Source organism: Phytophthora sojae (genome assembly GCF_000149755.1).
Source record: "Phytophthora sojae unplaced genomic scaffold PHYSOscaffold_3, whole genome shotgun sequence".
Classification (NCBI taxonomy): Eukaryota; Oomycota; class Peronosporomycetes; order Peronosporales; family Peronosporaceae; genus Phytophthora; species Phytophthora sojae.
Window position 1 is genome coordinate 5,148,250 of NW_009258117.1, and position 15,653 is coordinate 5,163,902.

General features: G+C 53.2%; 6 protein-coding genes across 6 annotated transcripts; 4 read left to right on the forward strand and 2 right to left on the reverse strand.

Annotated features, from left to right (window-relative positions):
* Positions 1–1,412: 1,412 nt before the first annotated feature.
* On the reverse strand, positions 1,413–1,580 carry PHYSODRAFT_464405 (hypothetical protein; the record flags this gene model as incomplete). The annotated part of the gene is made up of 1 exon (XM_009525334.1): positions 1,413–1,580. A coding segment is annotated over one exon (168 nt), but the record flags the coding sequence as incomplete, so codon positions are not given.
* Positions 1,581–2,591: 1,011 nt separating this feature from the next.
* On the forward strand, positions 2,592–3,981 carry PHYSODRAFT_313372 (hypothetical protein; the record flags this gene model as incomplete). The annotated part of the gene is made up of 4 exons (XM_009525335.1): positions 2,592–2,705; positions 2,786–2,965; positions 3,017–3,397; positions 3,424–3,981. 4 exons carry the CDS (start codon positions 2,592–2,594, stop codon positions 3,979–3,981), a joined length of 1,233 nt encoding a protein of 410 aa, XP_009523630.1.
* Positions 3,982–4,275: 294 nt separating this feature from the next.
* PHYSODRAFT_328967 (hypothetical protein) lies at positions 4,276–6,402 on the forward strand (the record flags this gene model as incomplete). The annotated part of the gene is made up of 1 exon (XM_009525336.1): positions 4,276–6,402. The coding sequence occupies one exon, from the start codon at positions 4,276–4,278 to the stop codon at positions 6,400–6,402; it is 2,127 nt and encodes a 708-aa protein (XP_009523631.1).
* Positions 6,403–6,827: 425 nt separating this feature from the next.
* Positions 6,828–10,972, forward strand: PHYSODRAFT_313373 (hypothetical protein; the record flags this gene model as incomplete). The annotated part of the gene is made up of 4 exons (XM_009525337.1): positions 6,828–6,944; positions 6,972–8,722; positions 9,148–9,841; positions 10,181–10,972. 4 exons carry the CDS (start codon positions 6,828–6,830, stop codon positions 10,970–10,972), a joined length of 3,354 nt encoding a protein of 1,117 aa, XP_009523632.1.
* A 2,646-nt stretch (positions 10,973–13,618) lies between these two features.
* PHYSODRAFT_488127 (hypothetical protein) lies at positions 13,619–14,260 on the forward strand (the record flags this gene model as incomplete). The annotated part of the gene is made up of 1 exon (XM_009525338.1): positions 13,619–14,260. The coding sequence occupies one exon, from the start codon at positions 13,619–13,621 to the stop codon at positions 14,258–14,260; it is 642 nt and encodes a 213-aa protein (XP_009523633.1).
* Positions 14,261–14,881: 621 nt separating this feature from the next.
* On the reverse strand, positions 14,882–15,295 carry PHYSODRAFT_376280 (hypothetical protein; the record flags this gene model as incomplete). Its single annotated transcript, XM_009525339.1, has 1 exon — positions 14,882–15,295. A coding segment is annotated over one exon (414 nt), but the record flags the coding sequence as incomplete, so codon positions are not given.
* Between the last annotated feature and the right edge of the window lie 358 nt (positions 15,296–15,653).

Sequence of the window (15,653 nt, forward strand, 5' to 3'; positions counted from 1 at the left end):
AATGGCTACAGAAGCTTCTAGACGTGATTGGCAGGTGTTGACTAGCGATCCTTCCAAACTGCCCACGCTACCAGGGGCTTGAGAGGAAACGCCTCAACAGCGGCCGTAACCGCTACGGAGGCATCTATACCTCGAGCCGCCAGCTCGGCGTGGGAAAGTTCAACGGACACTTTGCTAGGTCGCTGGTTCCGCATGTACGGATGCTGTGTGTAGTCGAAAGCGCGAAACGATTTAGAAGTCGGTAAGCTTAAAGTTATTTGAGATATTTTTAACCAATCAAAATGCATATGTGGACCACATCGAATAAATCGTGTGGCAACCGCAGGGTTCTACTGCATTTTCAGGTGGGCCAGAGAAGTATCAATAATAAAGTAGTACATGCATGAAAGTTCTCGTTTCGACCACAGAAGTTGATGCTACCATTCCTCTAAAAGGACAATTGAAAGGCATCGGCCCCCAATCCCATAGCTCGGTTATCTTGCTGGCCATCCACCCATTGCGTAAACTCGATTCATGCGACTCCGTCGAGCTGCTAGAGTCCATTTCCCTTGTTGATTCCTGATACCCACCCAGAGCTGTACATAAATCATAAAACCAACCCGAACTTCTATCACTTGCATGAGCGCAAGAAACGGAAACCCATTTCTATTATTACTGTACAGACAAAAAGCAAACAAGCGCCAATCCTTTTACAAAAAATATGGCACCGATAGTAAAACAGATTCCAGTGTCGACTATACAAAAAACATAGAGCAATGGTTATGGGATTGGCATAGAAGCATGCTCAAACAGATTCAGTGATACACGTAAAATTCAATATTTGCGTTGTCTTATCCGCACGAAATAGCGAATAAGACAATTGAATTTTACGACCCGAACGCGCAAAAAAGGAGGAAAAAACCTTGCCAATAGCTAGGCAAGAAGGATTAATGATAAGCCAAACTGATTCAATGTGGCATCTGTGCAGCACTTTACTTCTACTATGTACTGCTACAGTAGTATTTCACCAGTCCTCGCCAATATGAGGGTTTCAATCGTTGCACATCCATTAGGGGGTTTCAGTTAATAATTTCTTCAAGGAATGAGTCGGCAGAAAACTGTAGAAATCCAAGGAATGATTTTCATGGGGGGTTTCAGTTAAAATTAGCAACACGAATCTTTCAGCACCGCTCAACTTCTGCAGAATCCCCCTCTTATACTGAATATTTGGAGGAAAATGTCTCCTTCTGACTTCAAGAAGCTCAAGCGCGGCGTGCCGACCACCATCTTCCAGCTAGCGATGGTCCGGCAGCTACAGGAGGCGAGTCGCGCGGGACACGACGAAGAAGACGCCTCAGAAGACGATGTCCTGCCAGATCTCGTGAAACTGTGCCACGCGTTGGACTCCGTGCGCTACTCAATGTCGCGCCCCATTTGCTCGTGTGTCGAGGGTCCGCAGGTTCGTTCTTCATCATGTAGTTGTGAACATACTCCACCATGCTAGCAAAACCAGACAGCTTCGTCACCCCAGCTCCATGGGCCATGCCCTTTCCAGCTGTTGACTCGCCAAGATAGATGGCGCGATTGCTTGGCTTCTCCATCTAGCGGATCATCCCATCGAGTTGGACGCGCGTCGTGTGCGTGTACTTGCTCGGCGCCCGTATCTCCGTCTCTCCTGAGACGTCTTCGTCCGTCTGCTCCAGCTCGTCAGCCAGCTCCAAATGCTCGGAGAGCTCCTCCGACTCGTGCGGCTGGTCCTCCTCCTCTGACTCCTCCAGCATCTCTGCTACCGCATGACGCACCACTCTGGCGCCTCTGGCTGTGCGGTTGGCCGCTTGGACTTCTGCTGGGTTTGTTTGGGCTTAGATACCTTTGATGGGGCCGATTTCTGCGAGTCATTCGGCTTGCTAGCCTTCTTCCTAGATGCCTTCTTCGGTGGAGCGTTTGCATGCTGGGCCTTCACGCGCGAGGCCTTCTTCTGCTGAGTCTTCTTTCGCTTGCTTTCGCGAGTGCGTGGTTTCCTTTTGCGTACGGAGTTGCTTTCTGTTAGTAATCAATAACCTGACGAAACCGATGTAAATATGTTTAAAAGGGTTTTTCGTATGACCAAGGAATGAGGCTTTCGGAAGGAATGAGCCCGAGGAATGAGCCTCCGGAGGCTTATTCTTGAAGGAATGAGCTCATTCCTTGGGCTCATCGTTTGAAGAAATTATTAACTGAAACCCCCTATTGGTTTCGTCCACTTGCTGTTTCATCGTTACTAACTGTTTAGTCCCAATTGCAACCCAATGGCCAACATGTACTCTGTGTGAATACGGCCTACTGCCTGTTGACTGTTTTGGCTGCACGCTAGGGCACTATCAAATTTTCCTTCCGGGTAACCATCCAAGAATGATCGACCAAGTCGACTACGAAGGCGAAAATAACCCTAGAGGTTGCTTTGTGAGAATCACTGCACCCTTAGGTGGGGCCGAGCTGGAGTATGTCGAAGAACACAAGCCACGAACGGTGGAGGAAGTCAACAAGCTTGTTGGTCCTGTGGTAAGTAAATTCACATTCCTTGGGTGCTGCATTGAGACGAATATTGATATTGTGTCGCGAAGCACACGTAGATGGTGACAACATTTCTTGAGTTTCTGCCGGAATTCATGTCGATCGTGTTCGCCGTCAACATTCCCTCGACTAAAGCGCGAAAGTATGTTGACGCTGCGACCTTCTCCTGCATGGTACGAAATAGCATACATAACATTTTTGCTATCTCCACTAAACGTCACGCTTCTTATGTTAAAAAATGCAAACGTTGCAGATGATCAACCTCACGTCGTATTCGGTTGGACTGGGCCTTGCGTCTGTTTTAGACACACACTGTTCGCAAGCGTACGGGGCCAACGCTTTCGAGAAAATCGGGATATATTTCCAGACCGGAGTTCTTGCTCTCGGGACTCTTCTCGTACCTCTCTTCGTCATTAACTGGCACACTGAGCATGTTTCGCTGTGGTTCGGCCAGGATTAAGAAGTCGCTCGTTTGGCGGGGCAGTTTTCGCGATACTTGCTTCCAGGAATTCCATTTCTTTACGTCTACGAGCTCGTGTGTAAAGTGCTGCAAGCGCAGAACATTTTGTCTCCGCTGGTCGTTTGTGCAGCGCTGGGGAATGGTGTCAATATCGCTGCGAGCTATGGATTGGCTTATCGCACCTCGCTTGGTTTCCGTGGAATTGCTATCGGCTGCAGCCTGGGAAACATGACTCTTGCGCTGCTTCTTGTCCCGTACTTTGCGTGGCAACCTCACCACCTGACTCAATGGTGGACTCCTCCCAACTTTAAGGCTGCTACTCGGTGCATCGGCGCGTTCTTGCGATTTGGTGCCCCCGGGATGCTGATGCTTGCCGTGGAAATGTGGGGAATGGAAGCGCTTTCGGTCCTCTCTGGGCTGCTTCCTGATAGTGTCGTTGCGTGGCTGCCCATTCGGTGCTCGTTAATGTCAACCTACTGGTGTACACAACGTTCGAAGGACTCTCAGTGGCTTCCACTGTTCGAATCGGCAACTGTCTTGGTGCCGGCAAGGCCAGCTCGGCGAAGCTGGCGTGTGTTGCGGCGATCAAAGTAACAATCGCGCTGTCCTCGATACTTGCAGTACTGCTTTATGACTTTAGTGGAACGATCCCGCGCCTGTTCCCCGACGAAGGCGCTAGCGCTGATCTCGCCTCCACGATACTGGCGATTTGGTCTCCACTCACAGTGGTGGACGGCCTCATTTGGGGCGTTTTTCGAGGAGCTGGGAAGCAGAAGTCGGCGGCTGTCACAAACACGTTGGCGTACTACGCCGCTGGCATCCCCGTCGGCGCGTTCTTAGCGTTCCGGTGCGACTTTGGCGTCGAAGGACTTTGGATTGGGACGGGAGTGGGTGATGTCCTCGTGGTGAACACTTTGATCGCTCTAATGATGTGGTGTTGGAGTTGGCAACAGCTCGCAGAAGATGCTAAGGAGCTCACTGAGCTTTAATACGCGCCGAGGGCGGCTTCGTCGATCGAAGGTAAGATTGCCCCAAAACTTTACGAGCTACTCCTGGCGCTCGAAAGCCCGCGACATCCATGAAACCAGGTCATCGGACGATCACTATTATATGGCACACAATGAACATTTGTCCCACATACTGCTTCTTTACATTTTGTGTGCGTTCCTAAATATGTACCGTACATACAGGCTGCGTACATTATGTACGCAGCCTGTAGAGCTTTTTATTGAACCAACCGGTTGATCCAAAAGCTGGAAGGAGAGATGCCACCAACGGAAGCAATGCCACCACCGAAGGAGAAGCCACCGGAGGAGAAAAAGCCATCGGAGGGGAAGCCGCCGAAGGAGAAGAAGCCGAGAAAGCAAAGAGCGAAGAAGCCACCGAAGAAGCGGCGGGCGCGGGGCACATGGAGATTCGACAAGCCGTCGCCCGACGCGCCGTCGGCGCTGGACGTGCTGCTGGCGTGGCTCACGACTCCCGGTAACAGCACGCGCTGGCGGAACGGCCTGCAGTCAAAGTACGACCTGTGCCGGGAGATCCTGCGGGGGCTCAAGGCCAACGGCATTGACAACCCGAAGCGCACGGTGTACCGCGTGTACGACCAGGTGCGCAAGTACGAGGCCGGCTACATCCAGGCCACCGCGGACCTGATGATACTCGAGCAGATGGACGCCTACCTGCGGGGCGAGGCCAGTGAAGAGGTGCAGCGGCTGGTCCGCAAAAGCTCCCTCCTGTACAAAGAGCTCACGCCCTTCTTCGGCGAGGAGGTGATAGGCAGGAAGAACCTGCCGGTGCTGGTGCCCGAAACGCCCGAGATGAAGAGAGCGAGAGAGGTCATGGCTGCTGCTGAGGCAGCGAGATTGGCGGCAGCGGCAGAGATCGAGAAGCTAACGCCGTCTTCTGATGCGGCGCCTACCGGTAGACAGGCCAAGAAGACGCCTTCCAGTGCTGGTGCTGCACCTGCTGAAGCAGTTAAATTGGCTGAGAAGACGGCAGTGCCAGCTGTGGCTGCGAACAAGAGTGCAGTGGGTACGTGGAAAGCGAGTGTGGAGAAGAACCGGCCCATGACTGTGTCCGGAAAGAAGAAGCAGGGTGGGCTGCAAATGGTGCCGGCGGAGAGCAAGGAGCAGGGCGCTGCTACGACGAACGTTGGTGGCGGGGACGCGAAGGAGTCCAATGCACCTTCTGCTGATCAGGTTGTTATTAAGGTTGAGCAGGTCCCTGTTGTGGCGGGCGCCAATGCGCATAGTAGTGTGGGCGTTGAAGCGGACAAAAAGAACGCAGAGAGGGAGGGTGTGGATTTGGAGGCCAAACTGAGCAGTGGAGCAGAGGAGAGCAAGGATGCCGGGGCTAAGCAGCAGAACACTGCCCCTGTGCAGCGTAGCGAAGGATCTGTGGAAAAGAAGAACGAAGGTGGCGCTGATCAAGAGAAGAAGCAGGATGGAAATGAAGCGGGAGGCAAGAATGCTCAAGAAAAGAAAGCCCAAGATGATGACAACGAAAGTGGCGATGAGAGCCCTGAGGAAGAAGTGAACGATGCTGCCAAAGTGAAGCGCGTGGTGAAGCGAAACAAGCTATACGTGTCAAGTGATTCGGAGGAAGATGACGGTGCTGTTGAAAATTGGAGCAAGAGCGATAAGGGCACCAGTGACAGAGTAGAGCAAATGCCACTAGCACAACGCGATGAGGTGGAAGACAAGCAAGAAGAGGAGGACGCGGAGAAAGTGGGAGGAGAACTCACCGAGTATATCAACCCCGACAAGAAACCAGAGGCCGATGATAGTGAAAACGAGCGTGAAAATCCGAAACAAGGGGAGGAAGAGGTCGACGAACAGGAGGAGAACGAGGAGAAAGCGGACAAAACCCCAGAGCAAGACAACGCAGCGGCAAAAGAATCCGGTGCCGACGCTGAGAGCAGCTCGAGTGAAAGCTCGAGCGAAGATGACGAGCTTGAGACCGAAGACGCTCGACCTGCTGCACAGGCCGTTTCCGATGATGAGGGCGAATCCGAGTCCGAGTCAGAATCTCAAGAAGACGACGACGACGACAACGACGAAGACGCCGATATGGACGAGCCCGTCAAGGAGCAGAGCGACCCCGAGGTTGAGACCCCTGCACAACAGCGGCCTGCTCGGAAGCGCGGTAGCCCCGCCCCTTCATCACCATCGGCCAAGCGATCTCGACGAGGCAGCACCGTCACCATAGACCTGGAACGTGAGACCTTTATTGAGCGCGCGAAGCAGGAGCACACTCAACGCCAGGAACTGTTCGAACTGGAGCGCGCCAAGGTCGAGTGCGAGTTGCAGGCGAAGAGAGTGCAGCTCGCGATGCAGAAGTCACTCGCACGGAAAAGGCTTCTTGGCGCTGGCGTTGACCGTGCTGAGGTCGACCGTGTGCTGCCTCTGTAAGCTGGTGTGCAGCATCTAAGTCGAAACAGCGTACCACACGATGTGCACTTGACCTATGGGGAGGGGCTGATGTGGCTGAACGGAGATCATTCAGTGGTGCGGTGCGGTGAGCGTCAAGGGTGGCGAAGGGTCTGTGTGCGTCAGCCATGTGAAGATCGTGGCGGGTTGACTAGGTGCACGGAGGCTCTTGTGTTGGTGTCGCCCGGTGAGGACGATGGGGTAATTCTAGAGAAATACTACAGTAGTAAGCAAAATCATTAACCACAGATCGTTCTGATCTATCGCGAAAGCTGGCGCTGTCACGCGGAGATGAAGAGGCCAACTCCCCACTACAAATTTTATTCATGGGACGCGAGAAAAAGTGGTCCATAAAATGTTTGGCCATGTATTACCACTTTTTGCTTTGCTATTATTATTTGGAGAAGATGGCGAAGAAGAAGCAGCGACTGAAGCAGGAGAAGCTGGCGTGGAGACGTGCCAAGGCGTCGCCCGACGGGCCGTCGGCTGAGGACGTGCTGCTGGCGTGGCTCACGACGCCGGGCGTTATCCAGCGCTGGCGGCGCGGGCAGCTGCAGCTGAGCAAGGAGATCGCGCGGGGGCTGGAGGCCAACGGCTTCGCGGTCCGCTCGGCGACTCAGGTGCTCGAAAAGATCCGCGCCTTGGAATCCCGCTACATCAGCGTCACCGCAGAGCTGCTCCTGGCCAATGAGCTGAGCGCGTTCCTGCGGGGCGAGGCCAGTGAGCTCACCACGAAGCGGTTCGAGCGGACCTTCCCGCACTACCGAGAGCTCACGCCCGTGCTCGGCATGGAGGAGGCGCACAAGAGGAATCTGGTGCCGGTGCCCGAGAGGCCCGAGATCACAAAGGCGAGAGAGATTGTGGCTGCGTCTCTGGCGGCCAGGGAGAAGGCCTCGTCGCGCGCAGACGCGAGCAAGAGCGTCGCCGGCAAGTGGAAGGAGAGTCTGGAGAAGAACCGGTCCGAGGCTGGAGAAAAGTCAGGCGGGCCGAAGGTGGCGCTGAGTGAGAATGCAGAGGGGAAGGAGCAGGGTGCGGCTACGACGAGCGGTGGTGAGGGAGCCGAGAGGGAGTTGAGTGCTGCTGCTGCTGAGGATGCGGAGGCTGAAAAGGATGACGCTGTGGTGGGCGCCAGGAAGGAGAATGATGTGGCAATTGAAGCGGACGAGAAGAACGCTGAAGGGGCGGATGTGGATATGGAGGAGAAACCGAGCAGTGTTGCTGAGGAGGGGAAAGATGGAGGGGACGATCAGAAGAAGGACGATGCGCCTGTGCAAGATCACGATAGAGCTGTGGAAAAGGAGAGCGAAGGTGTTGCTGATGAAGAGAAGCAGGGTGGTGATGGCGAGGATGACAAGGGTGTGCAGGGACAGAAAGCTGAAGGTGATGACAGCGAGAGTGAAGATGAGAGCACTGAGGAGGAAGTGGAGGTTGTTACCAAAGCGACGCGCGTGGCGATGAAAAAGAAGCTGTACGAGTCTAGCGACAGCAGTTCTTCTGATGAAGATGATGATAGTGACGAAGAAAAAAAGAGCGAGAGCGACGATGACGATGGCGATAGAGAAGAGCAGATCCCGCTAGCGCAACGCGACGAGGTGGAAATGGAGGAGGAAGACGAGGAGGACGAGGGAGAAGAGCAAGCTGACCAACAGATAGACGAGAACGAAGAGGCTGATGTTGATGAAGAGCGTCACGAGAAGCCGAAAGAGGGGGGTGACGAGGAAGACGGAAGCGAGGGGGAGGAGGAGGAGGAAACAGAGGGAGCTCCAGTGCAAGACAACGCAGAGGCAAAAGAATCCAGCGTCGACGCAGGGAGCAGCTCGAGCGATAGCTCAAGTGAAGATGAAGAGCTTGAGACCGAAGACGCTCGACCTGCTGCAAAGGCCGTTTCAGATGACGAAGACGAGCCCGAGTCTGAGTCTGAATCTCAAGAAGACGACGACGACAGCGATGAAGACGCCAATATGGAAGAGCCCGCCAAGGAGCAGAGCGATGCCGAGGCTGAGGCATCCGTGCGACAACGGACTGCTCGGAAGCGCAATGGTTCCTCCAATGCATCGTCAACTGCTGCCAAGCGAACTCGACGAAGCAGCGCCGTCACGATAGAGCTGGAACGCGAGACGTTCATCGAGCGCGCGAAGCAGGAGCAAGCTCAGCGTCAGGAGCTGTTCGAACTGGAGCGCGCCAAGGTCGAGTGTGAGTTGCAGGCGAAGCGAGTGCAGCTCGCCATGGAGAAGTCACTCGCACGGAAGACACTTCTCGGAGCCGGCATCGACCCCGCCGAGGTCGACCGTGTGCTGCCTCTGTAAGTTGCTGGTGTGCAGCATAAAAGTCGAAACAGCGTATCAAATGCAGTGTAAGTACTTGACCACCCCGGTGGCATGTCGTGTTGAGAAGCTTTCACTGCGAAGTAAGTAATAAACACTTCATTTATGATACCGGACCAAGTTCAGGTTTCCAAGGTGGCTTCGACCAGAAGGCCAAGCCCGTGCGTAGTAGTCTGCAGCACTACCGCACAACCGAGATAAATTGTCTTCGAAGTTGCATTTTGTCCGTATCACATTTTAGAGGGTTTATCCGTTCTAACTAAGAAACCCTCCCAGAGGTGTTACCTTACCACAAACCCGTTTGCACATATTCCAACTAAGAAACCCTCTCAGAAGTGTTACCTTACGGCACATGCCCAGCATTTTTTTAAGAGAGCCCTTCGATCCGTAAAGCAATGGGGAGGAAGCCTGGCACCAAACAAGTGTCCGTGACGGCGGACAGCGCGCGCCCGGGCGGCCCCTCGACCATGGACGTGCTCGTGGCGTGGATCACCAAGCCGGGCAACGTGAAGCGCTGGCGCTCCGAGCCGCACGCGCCGCTGATCCGCGAGATCGTGGAGAAGATGCACGGCGAGGGGCTGGTGCACCGCAAGGCGCCGTTCGTGCGCTACAAGGTGGACGCCATCGAGAAGCAGTACCTCCTGGCCAAGCAGTGGCTGCTGGAGACGGGCATGCACGACGCCTTCATGCGCGGCAAGGCCACGCCCGAGGTGCGCGCGCACGTGGAGCACACGTGTCCGCTGTTCCGCAAGCTGGACCCGGCCTTCCACGGCGTGCCCTTCAGCAAGAAGAACGCTGAAACCATCGAGCTGGACGACAGCGCCGAGGACGGCGAGAGCGCGGAGGAGAGCAAGCAGGAGATCGAGGTCCCGGACGACAGCGAGGAGGACGAGGATAAAGACGGAGAAGAAGAAGATAGTGAGGATGACGAGGATAAAGACGGAGAAGAAGAAGATAGTGAGGATGACGAGGACGAGGACGAGGGCAGCAGCAGTGACAGTGACAGTGACGGTGCGGAGAGTGAGGAGGTCTATGACGGAGAGGAAGGAGAAGAGGAAGACGAAGATGAGGCTGCTACTAAGAAGGGCAAGAAGAAGGCCCCTGCTGCCGAGGCGGCGAGCCAGAAGGCCTCGACGCCTTCGAGGTTCAAAGAGCTCTTGATGGCGAGGACGGCAGAGGTGGAGAATGCCCCTGAGCCGAAGAAGACGAAGAAGAAGGCTACGCTTAAAGAGAAGGTGCTAGCTACGACGCCGGAGAAACGGAAGGCTGTGGTGAAGGAGAAGAAGAAGGCTCCAACGTCGGTTGAGAAGCAGAAGAAGAAGGCGGCTGTTTCCAAGGAGCGGGTGTTGCTGAAGGTCGACGAGAAGAAGACGAAGAAAAAGGCCGTTGCTTCCAAGTCGCTGAAGGTTACCGCGAAGGAGAAGTCTCCGGTTGAGAGGCAGAAGAAGGCCGGCACTGCTGAAACCCGCGCGTCAGCAGCAGCAGCGGCAGCGGCAGCGGCAGCAAAGGTTGCTGAGCAGAAGAAGGCGGACACTGCTGAAAACCGAGCGTCGACAACGGCAACCAAGGTTGCTGAGAAGAAGAAGACCTCAAAGCCAGCTGAGCCGCAGGAGGAGAAGAAAACCTCGAAGGCGAAAGAGCCCCCTGTATTGTCGTCGGCTGTGGAGGCAGCTTTGGAACAAGTTGCTCCTGCGAAATCCAAGGCTGACGCGGTGGAGAGCACCCCGGAGCCGGTCAAGAAGAGAAGAGGACGACCCCCAAAATCTGCGACTGTTGCGTCTCCTGGGACGAATGGCACAAAGGAAACTGCGCCGAAGGCGAATGGCAAGAAGCCGCTGAAGGCAAGCGGCACGAAGCGAAAGGCTTCTGAGGAGGAGACAGTTGCCGTCAAGACCACGCGTACACAGCAGAAAGAATCAGAGACCGCAGCTAAGCGCCCGCGTACTCAACAGCAAGCTGGAGAGAGCGCTGCGAAGCGTGCACGGACACAGCAAGAGGATGAGGCGGAGAGCAAGACGATGGTGGAGATCGAGCGCGAGGCACTTCTAAAACGCGTCGAGGATGAGCAGAAGCAGCGCCATGATGTGTATGAGCTTGAGCGCTCCAAACTACAGTGCGAGCTGGCAGCTAAACAAGTCCAGCTTCTGTTCGAGAAGGCAACTGCTCGCAAGAAGCTTGATCAGCTTGGAGTTCCTCTCGAAGAGATCGATCGCCTTTTGCCACTGTGAAGCGGAGACTACGAGGGAATTATTCAAGCAGATATTGAAGCCGAGATGATTGTCTATTCGTTGTAGGGGAGCGATAATTGTTTTGGGCGAGGTACCTGGTTGTGACGCATTGAAGCGCCCTAAATGGTACCGCGTATAATATCTGTTCGAGTCCTCTAGATAATTGTACTACAGCAGTGCAGCAGCCTTGGCGTTGTTTTCCGCTGACACGCGTCGGTGAGTACGACCACCTCGTGAAGTGACCTATGGCTGAGCTCATGGCGGAGCCCCACAGCGCGCCCAAACTTGTGAACGCATTGCCTGGACACTGCTTCTGATCCGGCAGATGCGCCTTGATATTAATTTTTGTATCAAGCACAGAATATATCGCTAGCGAGTGCGCACACTGCTTTGTTTTGTTCCACTACTAATACTGTTCTACAAAAGTAGAAGTAGTATCTTACGTAAAAAACTCTTTGTAGAATAAAACAAGCATAGCATAGCGAGAAACCTTCAGGCACATCACGGAAATGTCCACTTTTGGGAAGTTGATGCTGGTAGTATTCATCAACCTTCTACTACATGTACTACATGTACGCAGAAATACAGGCATACATAATAGCGTCGACCGGGTAATGCATGGGCTGCTGCGTTCTCTGTTATCGTAGACGTGTATTACCCTAAAGAGCTCATTCATAGAAACGAACTTAGAGTGCTCGCTACCTCCACTACTAGACTACACTTGCACCTGTTGCTTGTTCTAGACTGGAAACCCGCAGGTTTGTCCGCTTGGTTGCTTGGTGGCTTGCCATGAAGAGAAACCTAGTGGTTACTCGTATGTGATCCGCGGAGATCCGTGCTGCTTGTTTTGCGAGATGTACTTGTTCAGCTTCTATTGGTAGGTATTGTAGTTCGCATGCGTTTGCAGGTACATTGCGTTCGACTGAGCTTTATTCCAATCGATGCCCAGCCTACCAGCCAACTTTTTGAGTTTCTCCATCTGAGCCGAAGAGAGACCCCTTTCTTCGTTGTCGAGCGAGTCTTCACTGTCGAGGGAGTCATCATCACCATCATCCTCTTCGGCGAACTTGCCGTGGGTCCTCAGAAGCCGCTGGCTTGGGCCACCATCCGAAGTCACCTTGGAGACCTGGCTCCATCGGAGTCCGTGGCCGTCGAGAAAGCCTCGCTAGTGAGCAGGAAGGAGGCTGCGAGCGCCACCAAGACGTGAGAAAGACGCATGCTGATGCTTGCTGGGGGCTGGGACTTGAGGCCTGGGAGATAAGTTTCAAAGTGGGTGGCGTGAAGCCGCTCAGTGCTTAATCATTACTCCCCATCGGTAGGATAAGTAGGATGGCGCGCCTACCGGTAGCCTCAACTTTAAAACTAAATGTTGCTCGAGTGAACGCTGTTCAAAGGTCCTACCGACATTCATACGAAAGAGGAGATAACAGCGAGTTTGGCATTTATTTCCGCATCGAATTTGACCAAGGTAAGATGGTAAAACCCCAAGTAGAAAATTGGGCTTTCGACAAATCTAGGCACACCACGATTTGAGAAATTTTGCCTTTTAGGTCCTGAAAACGCGTCATTAATGCCCGGGATGGCAACGAATAGCGAGTAATAAGGCAGGGGTGCACTTTAGTAGCCGCGAATAGCCCAATTGTCGAGAAACCTCTTCATTTGGCTTGAAATTACAGCTTTTGGTAGGCTTACTTTGCTCGCCAGTAACTAATGTGCACAGAAGAATCTAGCCAGCATGTTTAGCTAGTTAGAGAGAGGAAATGACGTACAAGAAGGATACGAAATATTTCAAGCAGAACAATGATGCCGGTGGCAATACCTCAAAGTATTTGTCTGGGCTACCCAGTTTTACTTTTTGAACCGTCTATTCATGCTCCTGTCAGCCTCCGCAGGAGCTCGGAATACGAATCGAGCGTACATCTCATGCATTATAACTGCCTGACTACACTTCTAAACCTCTAGCGCTTTAGTTTTGCTGAGTTCGCCGCTACTCGCAGTTAGAAGCTATCATCCAAGTCTACACGGCGCAAGTGCCTTAGATCGATACACCCCCACGTCTCCGCTGCACTTTGTACTGTCTATGATGGACATATGTCGCACTATACAAACTTTCATATTAAAACTAATCTTTACGCGCCTACTAGTAGGATTGTACCCATGCTACTGGTATGCTTTCGACCTGGGGAGAAGAGATTAAGGACGGTCGATGGAGGACAGTTGACGCGTCCCATTCCATGCTGCTCTTCATGGGGTCAGCTCAGCAGTGATGTTGCCTGTACTTCGGGCTGCGAGACGCATTCTTGGCGAACATCCGGGATGACATTTCAGAAATCCTGTACTTTCAAAGCTGGAAGTTTTACCAAGTCAGATCTCATGTTAGATCTTGTCGATTCAACGCCGTTGGTGCACTGCATATGGAGAAGCGACGAACAGGAAAAGGGTTGTCCGGCTCCAACCAAGCCGGACACTAGAGAGGTTTCGCAAGTTAAACTTGTGGAAGTTAGAGCTGTTCGAAAGATTTGACAGAGAGCGGCCATAGATTTATTCGACCAAGTTCTAGAACGAGCTTTCGCAACTTAGACTTGTACGTCTGTAGCATTTTCAAAGATGAACTCTACTTACGTACAAGACCTTCTCGTGCTCGGCATGCTCTCAGAGGAAGAAGCGGTTTGTCTCCTCTCTGCTCGAACGTCGTCCACAAGCAACGTCCCCCGGTCCATTTCCTACGGCGAACGCTTTAACATCAACGCGCTCAACGACTACGAAACACGGTTCTACTTTCGCTTCTGGAAGCGAGACCTATTTCGACTCTTTGAAGCGCTCCGCCTAGACAGCAGCTATAAACTCCCAAATCGAGCTGTCTTCTCCGGTTTCGAGGGCCTCTGCATTCTCTTGCGCCGCATGGCATACCCGGGACGTTATGGAGACTTAAGCAGCTTTTTCGGGCGGTCCACCCCTATTGTCTGCATGATATTTAACTTCATGCTGGGGTTGGTGTACGACACGTACAAATGCCTACTCACCATTGAATGTGGGCTACTTACATCGTCGCGATTGGAGGAGTACGCTGCTGCTGTGGCACAACGTGGAGCACCGGAGCTGAGATGCATTGGTTTTATCGATGGCACTGTGCGTGCTATTGCACGCCCAACGCGCAACCAAAAACAAGTTTACAACGGACACAAGAGGAAACACGCGCTAAAATACCTAGGAGTAATGGCGCCGGACGAACTATTCATCGACTTTTACGTCCTACGGTTGGACGTCGTCACGACTCTTAGCTTTTAAGGCAGAGTGGACTGCTGGAGCGCCTTCCGTGTGTCTTACATCACGACGGGGAACTTCCGTATTGCATCTATGGGGATTCTGCCTACCCACTCAAACCAACGCTGCACGTCGGTTTCAAGGGCTCCAATCTGAGTGATACGCAAAAGGCATTCAATGCGGCTATGAGTGAAGTTCGCGTGGCAGTGGAGTGGGGGTTCGGAGGGATCATTCGCTTATGGCCGTTTCTTGATCTGAGACTGAGTCAAAGACTATATCTATCACCTGTGGGGAAACACTACTTGGTCGGTGTACTCCTGACAAACTTCCGCAACTGTTCCAACCCCAACCAGATCAGCAAATTCTTTTCCATTAAGCCGCCAAGCCTCGAGGAGTATCTTAGTCTAACTACTACGAACTAGTCTTGCTGACGACAGTCTTTAACATTTCAATAAACGCAAGTCGCTCGTCTCGCTCAAGTTCCATTCGCAGCTCTTGCAGTTCCAGGCGTCGCTCCTCCAACACAAGCCGCTTCTCCTCGTTGGCGACCTTCCTCCCTTCCAGTGCTTGAGCGACTTGGTCGCGGCGTTCGAGATAAGCAACCAGTTGCTGCTGCTGCGATCCACCTTTTCCTCCTCCTCGGCTCATCCCTTCTAAGGCTGCGTCGCGCATAGCGCTAGCTTGCTCGTCCTCCTGCTGCTGCTGGTCCTTCTGCTGCTTCTTGTCGTTCTTCAGCAGCGCCTCTATCTCGCGCATCTCCAGCAGCTCCGCCAGACATTCGTCCTTCGGCGTGTACTCTTCACACGGCCCGCTTCGTTTCTCACTCGCCTTCTGCTTTGCCTCATACGCATCTACGAGCTGGTTGCAGCGCTCGCGGCAACGGCGACCGTCGACGTCCACTTCCAAAGCTGCAGCTACATCAGCCCAAGCCTGGGTCTTCTTCCCGTAGTCTTCCCCATACGGATTTATCGCTTGAGCTTCCTGGATCAGTTGGAAGTCACGCTCATCCGTAAAGCGGACCATCGTTTTACGACGCTTCGTCGGTGGGTCCTCCTCCACGGGGTTGTTGTGCGTTTGGCTTGGCTTCTCCATAGTAAAGATTGCTGGGAGATTGTAAAATGCTTACCCGTATCTCCTCAAGTACCAACGTGTACAGGGCGTTCTAGACGTTCTAGACGAGTCGAGAACAACTTGTAGACACACGTCTCTATAGAGGGGTAGGGAATGTATTGTCGCTAACTCCCACAAGTTGCTTTGCGAAACCTCTCTACTAGACGTGCCAGGCAATTGCGTATCTACAGCGAAGTATGTGACTTTGCCGCCAATAAACCCGCCGATTTACAATATATGGATACACTGAAAAAATACTCTTAAATTTGATTTTGTCCCCTAAAATTGATTTTTCCTCGTAACATAT